We start from the raw sequence: 7979 nt of genomic DNA on the forward strand, positions 1-7979 counted from the left end.
TTTTTTTTTTTTTTTTTTTTTTTTTTTTTTTTTTTTTTTTTTTTTTTTTTTTTTTTTTTTTTTTTTTTTTTTTTTTTTTTTTTTTTTTTTTTTTTTTTTTTTTTTTTTTTTGTATCTAATGAAATTGCAGAATATTACTGATGAAAAGAGTTCAATACAAATAAAACTTGATGTTTGGAATTCATAGCTTCTTGGAGCTCATCGTTCGTTGGAGCTCGTCCGAGCTAATCATAGGATTGTAGTTCCTAAAAGCTCATCGTTGCTCAAAATCTAGCTTCGCGAAACTCATCATGGAGTTCATGTATCTCATTAAGATTATCCTAGGTTTTTGGATAGTTTTGTTCTCGATGATCATTTTTGAAATCATATGTATGCATGTAAGTGAGACATCGTAGCGTTGACTCATATTTATATTCTACTGATTAGGATGATGTATTATTAGGGATTAATTGACGACTCTCTAATAGTACTCTTAATCATCATAATCTTGAGGGAGTGATCCTCATGTCTGCCAACTACTATATACTTATGTGGACTTTGCCCTTATCCGAACAAGATTACGACTACGGGATAATTGGATGTCTTCTAATCATCTCCATATAGAGTATGCTTATGGTGCCCATCATCTAATACATCTAATGTAAATGTAGACTCTATTATGATCCTCCCTATATTTTTATAATACATAATAACATAAACAAATCAAATCATCACATATGATATCGTAAATCATTAAATATAGATAGGATATTGTAAATTGCATAATTAATGGCATAACTAAATACAAATGTTTTCCCTCCAAAAACATTTGTATTTATTATTTTTCTCTTAAAACAAAAACAAAATCACAGTATTCCATATTTCTTAACACTGTACTTCCAACTCTTTCATAGATAAAAGAATTTTTTAACTAATCAAAACTCAAATCAAAAGTAAATAACTATAAATTTAATGGAAGAATTATCATAAATGAGAGAACAATCTTATATTTGATAAATAAATGGAAGATAATGGATATAGAGTAAAAATCGTATACAATTAATATGAGAGGGGTTTATGTCCAAAGTAGACGTATGTTGATCTCATTTTTAATAATTGTTCAAAAATCATTACTTCGCTCCCGAGACACCTTATATTAATAAAAACTTGTAATGTGAAAGTTTTCACCTTCTTTAGACCATAACTTTCAATTTGAGCGATTCAAATTGCATTGGACTTGTTTTTCTGAGGTCTATGTTGGTATCGAGCACACCCAGTATAACACATCTCAACATTGTGGAGAGACTTTGATAGGATGCAACACTATCATGTGTTATTCCCCAAGGCCTTTTGACTTAAAACTTTAAAATTAACAATACCTTAAGCTTTAAAACTTAAGTGTTCACCAATTAAGCTTTAAAACTAACAATAAATAAATAAGACTCACTTTATATTTAGTCAACACATTATCCCTTACTCCTGTTCACTTTCCTTTTTTTTTTTCTATCCTTGAAAGCTTTTGTTGATATAAATTGATTTGAATGGGTTGGGTATGATATACATAAAGAATTGTCCACGCCAATTCCTTTAACGTTTAGTATCAAAATTAATCTGATACTGTATCAAAGCCTCTTAATTTCAAAAAAGGATATCATAGAAAACAAATCTCCCCTCCGACCCCTACTTGTCATAATTGTTCTAACTCCTATCTTCCGTGCTGAGTTGAGTATGGATATCAAAAATCTAGCACAATGAATCTCACAACTACTCTCAGAATTTTGAAAGCTACAACTATTTCACGTAATTAAAAGTAACTAATTAGGTTTACAACGAAACCTAGAAATCAATCAGCGATCCAATTTAAGTACCTCCCGCAAGATAAACTTCAACAACAACAAAAAAAAAAAAAAAAAAAATCTAATAAATACATCCAAAAGTGATTGAATTCAATCATTCCTCATTTGCTGACTCTAGAAATAGTAATATGGAGAACTAAGTAGTTATTCACATTTCATTTTGGAAATGTTACAACCACATTTATCCATTAAATGTTAACATTTATTGTTAAAAAAAAATGTATAAACAAAAAAGGTACAAAAAAGGAGAATTCAGAACTAGCTCCTGAACAAGTTTCCATCTCCTTATAACTTAAAAGTTGGTACAAAAAAGGTATAACCCAAATGACAATCCTGCCAAATATTTTCTTTTTCACACCACTCAACTTCACAGAAAACAACCGATACTCGTAATGATGAACAGTAATCAATATCAATAATGAACTCAGGATTTTTTATTTTTTTTTTTTTCCCCATCAAATATAAATTTATTACTCCACCTAAACAACCATCATATAATGACTGTCTGATTCTGTTAACGGTAATATGCACAAGATGTATCTATCTACAGTGACAGAACGGGGTTACAGCCAGTGAAGATTAGATGGAATCTTGGTGTGAAATAGGGTCGTTTCCTCTCCTAAGAAAAGGAGAAATAAAAGCACTGATTGATTCAGAATTCTCCAACACCATGTATATACACAACATGCATAAACCTGTTGATTCAGATCTCTTAGCTTCAATGACAGATTGGTTCCATAAATAAGCAAAAACAATCCAATTTATTCCCTAATATAAACAGAAATGAGCCCTGAAAATTTTTAACACAAAGGAAAAAATTGCACATAGGTTGACCTCTGCTATCCGAAAAATCAGATGGTAAGGCTAATTAAGCTACTACGCTCCCTATATGATGAGTCGAAGAGGAATTAAATATTAATAATAGAAAAATGTCGGTTAAAATACTATGTAGTCATCATACTTCCAACTTTTGTCAATTTTGGTTTCTGCTCCTTCAACATATTCAATTAGGTCCCTCTACTTTCAACATTGTCCATGGTAGTCTCCTTGTACTCTCGAAACATTCGTTTGGGTTCCTATACTCACTTTGGCTCTTTTCTTTTTTGACTCATTGTTTTATCACAATTTCATCCCACCAATACACAATAAATTAGTTGAAATGTGTCACAGTTTTGTGCTGAATAGTTTAATTTGTGAGAATTTTGCTAACCAGGATAAAAATGGTTACATTTTACAAATATAAGGACCAAAGCAGACTTTTGGAAAGAACAAGGAATAAATGAACAAAAGTTAAAAGTTAAAAGTACATGGGCCAAAATGAACATTCTAAATGAATAGGGACCAAAGCAAACTAACAAAGTAAATGGACTGAAATAGTATCTAAACCAAAAATTCATATCAAATTGTCAAGAAATATTTCTTTTCTCATAGGATAGCAGAAATTGGGGCAAGTTGTAGTAGGAAACATACCAGTGTAGGCAACCGTAACACCTGAAACCAGTCTTCCAAGGACTGAGAGAGCGTAAAGACTGACAATGACCTGGAGAAAGATTTACGCAACTTTAATTTACAATATCCATCACAAGATGAGAGACGAATACAGCTATTCCTTTTAAGAAGATGGTTCGGAAAGATCTTAGTAGGAAGAGCAACTTCGCTCACAAACAAAGTCAAATATAAACCGGTAAATATACCATGGGAAAAAAATATATTATGATGGAACATCTTCGTTTGTCAATGAAAATCAATACGTATTACTTGATTTTCATTATCTTCTCAACTCTCTAAATGCACAAGCATCTCGAGTATACAATTTATCTGATAGATAGGCTTATTCCATTTCCTTGAACTTTCAATTTTACATCAAATTAGTCCGTGGACTTTCAACTTGGTATTTAATAAATCCATGAACTTTCAATTTTGTGTCTAATAGGTCTTTGATCCGTCTGATATTTTTTTTAAATACATGAAAGTTGTCTACAAAAATAAAAGTTACAGTCTTATTAGACACAAAATCCAATTTTGTGTCTAATAAGGCCTATTAATTTTTTAAAATAACCTATTAGACACAAAATTGAAAGTTCAAGAACCTACTAAACACAAAATTGAAAGTTCAAGAATCTATTAGACACAAGCTTGAAGATTTATGAACTTATAATTTAACCTTACTTTTATAATACAACATCTCTAGGGTGGATTATAAGAGAAGTTTGAATTTTACGTACAATCAAACATGTTCATACGAATTTGTCTAGGTTCACTAGATCCAGCATGAAAGCGCTAGCATACAAAGCTTTTTTTCATTAGAAACAAGGAAAATGTTTATTCCAAAATGTCCGGGTAAAGAAAAGGATTTAGGAAAGCAATATATTGTAACCCAAACTCAGCCTAACGTGATTACAAAAAGACCTTCTAATTGGTATTAGTTAAAAAAAAAAAGGTTGTAATTGACAATCATCTGAATGGTAAAAGAAACAAGTATGCATTTTGGTCATAGATCCAATATTCAGAGTAGTTATTAGTCTAATATGCAAAAATACCATCGATGCAGAGGATAATTAAAAGTAGATGAGACTAAGTCATGCAGTGAAGCAAAGTAGGTAATTATGTGCAAAAGATCAAAATTATAGCTTGCAATTAAGATATAGCTTTCAATTTGGGTGTTCCCTGCAATTTGCGGTTCTGTTTTTTAGCCGGAGAGAAGGAATCTCTACATTTTTTTTACATTAGACTAAGCTGGAACTACGTTTTAATTACAAATGTCTCTGGTGGAGCTTCTTCAATCTCCATGGACAGTGAGTTAGTTAAAGACCTAGAAAAAGAAGAATTGTTATCCCTTTTGGAAAAAAACAAATGAGGGGTCTTCTTTTTGGGAGATTATTGAAGAAAAGAGGGGAAAGTTCATGAAAAGGAAGCACCAAGCTTGTTTTGGAGAGGATTTGTAATATTTTCAAAATGACATATTTGATGCCTTCCTTCTTTTGTGTAAAGCAGAGGTTGCAAAAGGAATTTTGGGTACGAAAAGAAATAGATTTTGGGAAAATTAACAGGATTGCACTTTGTCATTACTAGAAGAAATTGGAATGATGACTGGTTTGCAATTGCTTAGGCCTTATTGGTGGATTGCGATGGGATAGGTAGGCTTATTCCATCTGCCAAGGATTATATGAATAGGTTGGCTGGAAAACAGAATGTTATTCTCTGTTATATTGGAGTGACAAAGATTTGAGAGGCAAAGCCTCTGCCAGTTTGGAAAAACAGTCCATTTAAGATGTCAGTGGTTTAGGAAAAAAACAGATCTTCGAAGCCTTAGGAGTGGCATCTAATGTGCTTCAAAAACTATCAACTTGATTAACTGCTTTGTCAGAAGTTAAGAAGAAGATTAAACTGAAAAAAAAACAACCCCACCAACAAAAGGGAAACCAAAAAGCTAAATAAAGAAATGGCCTCTAATCCAGAAAAAAAAAATCAAACCAAGATCATAATTACAAAAAGGGCTAGTAAACGATGCTACAACGATGCATGAAACTTCACCACCTCCCAAACCGCATCACAATAACTCTCAACCTCTCTAAATATCCTATTATTTTTCTCAAGCTAAATGCCCGAAAAAATAGCGAAGAACTATAGTGCCATAGAACTTTTCCCTTATCACAGAAAGACGATCCTAGAAGCACTTCCTCCACCAAAGTCAAACAATCTCTATTCAAAACCAAACATAAACCAAACAAAGTAAACCAACTATCCCAAAGAGACTAGGTAAACTGGACAACAAATGAAAGAGATCACCCGCCTGGTGCCTGCAGAGAATGCACCACTGCACGAACAACACCAAGGGGGAGGCACTCAAAACGCTATCCAAAGTATTCACTTCCCCATGTAAAACAAACCACACAACAAAAAAAAATTACAAGATGGGGCGAGGAAGAGATAGACAACAAATGAAAAAATGAGCTATAAGCGAAGCCCCTCAAAATAGCAAGGAACCAAAATCTAATGCCCCTTCTCCCTTGAACCACATGCTGATCACAAAGAATAGAAAGAAGGATCACTACCTTTAACGCCTACCTATCAAATTGAGGAAGCTGAAACCTTAAAGACAAAGATGAGGATGGATCAGAGGCTAGACAATGCAACCAACCAAAAATATACAGTTGAGTCATCACCAATCGAACACTAACAAGAGAAAAGAAAGGAAGACCAAAGGCAATAGCTAACGAGAGATGTTTAGAAGGCCTGGCCTATTGGTACCACCACTACAACCCACTCAAAAGGGTCTGGACCATATCTGCCAAGGATAACTGCCACAAAGTGTCCAATTTCATGGCATGAAGTGTCCGACTACATTAAGAATCGCACAACCATTAGACAGGAGAGTCTCATTACTTAACCTCAAATCCCATATTCCAAGCCCTCCTAACTCCATAGGCTTAACCATCGCCTCCCAACTGACAAGATGAGACCCACCCAGCTCCTCCTTAACCCCCTTCTCACAAAAAAAAATCCTCATCACTCTCACAAGTCTCTCTCTAACCAAAGTGTGAATCTTAAAGATCGAAAAGAAATAACAGGGAATCCCACTCAAGACCGATTGGGGTAAGCATACCACCTTTAGAAAAGAAATTTTTTTCCAAGAGACAACTTCTTTTCCACCTTATCCAAGACCAGCTTCCAAAATTCTTGACACCTTGAATTTCCACCAAGCAATAATGATTTGAGTGGCGGGTAGCCCTGTCCAAGAATTTGTTAGATTCTGGTACTTTGGCCCATAGGAAAGATTTGTGTTATGCAAATTCCGTTGACAAAATTCAATGGGGAAAAAAAGAGAAATGAACCAGATCAGTATATATAATGCACATAGGTGGGAGAGTTAGGTTCCAAGAACATTCTTCAATGCTGGTAGTTTGGAAAATACCCAAGAATTTAAAAAGATAACTACAAGTTCTAATAAATTAATAAAGATGCAGATAATGTAGTCTCTTTCAACCCCTTCCGTAAACAATGGAGTTCATATTAGTCTTCCACAAACTAGGCTACCTTCATCAATAGCTTCTAGGTCCACTGTTATTACCACTCTCATCTCTGCCTTATTCTCAAGCATATTCCCTGTCATTATTCCCTTTAGTACTAACTCTATTAAGTTCAGTAGAGGGTTGGCGAGAATTTCAAATTGTTGCCATAATTAATTCTTTGTTCCTTCCTGGTTCAAGAATTGCTCATATAGCACATCATGTGGCTCAAAATTGAGCTATAAGAGTTTTTTCAAGTCTATCCACGAAAGAATTGAACTTCATCCCATGAAACTAGGCTGGTGCATCATTGGTCATACTAGTTTTAAAAGGCACAAGTCGCATGTGAAGCGCCTTGCCTCAAAAAATCAAGGAGCCGGTAGGAAGGCACGACCAAGGCACGCGCCTTCCATGAAACCCCTAAGGCGCTCAACACACCTTTAGGGCTTATTGAATTATTTTTTAATTTTTAAGTAAAACAGTACATTTAGGTTAGTTGTTATTTAAAAATTTATTAAAACCCTCAACACAAAGGCTTTTGTATTTAGGATTTTACGTTTATTATAATTATTTCATTTCTCCCCCTTCTTCAAATCGAAGTTGCATCAAAACCACACAACTGCTTGCAAATTCCTTGTCGTTGCTGTAAACAGTGTTTGCCGTCGCTATGTTTTCCCTCTCTATGTCTAGTTTCTTCTTCTTTTCTCTCTATCTTTCTGCCAGCTCTCTCTCAGCCTTTGATCTCCTCTCTCTTTTTCTAGTTCGGATGCTTCTTGCTCTCCATTTCACTCCTCACTTGATTCCCCTCTCTCCATCTCACTCTCATTTTTTAATTAGTATCGTTTTCTCTCTAACTATTGTTATTTTCTTAAGTTAGAGTTAGTTAGTCTAAGATTCTAATATGAGATAATTAATTTGATCGACTAGGTTGGTTATTGATAACTTGTTAGATGGCTGAGGATAGTCTAAGAAAAGATCTGGACGGAAATATGCTCGTTTGAATAATGTTGAAAATATAAATGCATTAGTTTGTGGATTTTGATCAAAAGTAACAAAAGGAGGGGTTTATAGAATGAAACAACGTGTTCGCCATCCCACGCAACACCTGCCAACCAAAGAACTTCATTTTTTTTTT

The 7979-nt window shown here is 33.9% G+C and overlaps 1 protein-coding gene across 2 annotated transcripts in view; it reads right to left on the reverse strand.

Moving 5' to 3' along the window:
- Window positions 1-2023: 2023 nt before the first annotated feature.
- Window positions 2024-7979, reverse strand: part of LOC111471842 (reticulon-like protein B22) — a 7820-nt gene continuing 1864 nt past the window's right edge. Inside the window, exons 3-4 of one of the 2 annotated variants that reach the window (XM_023117505.1) lie at window positions 3306-3375; window positions 2024-2454 (exon numbers count right to left, since the gene is read on the reverse strand). In XM_023117505.1, coding sequence (XP_022973273.1) covers window positions 2399-2454; window positions 3306-3375 — 126 coding nt within the window. In that variant the 3' untranslated portion in view covers window positions 2024-2398. Of the gene's footprint in view, window positions 2531-3305; window positions 3376-7979 lie in introns of both variants that reach the window. The other variant, XM_023117504.1, reaches the window with a different exon arrangement.

The sequence above is a fragment of the Cucurbita maxima genome, unplaced genomic scaffold (genome assembly GCF_002738345.1).
Source record: "Cucurbita maxima cultivar Rimu unplaced genomic scaffold, Cmax_1.0 Cma_Scf00059, whole genome shotgun sequence".
NCBI classification, from domain to species: Eukaryota; Viridiplantae; Streptophyta; class Magnoliopsida; order Cucurbitales; family Cucurbitaceae; genus Cucurbita; species Cucurbita maxima.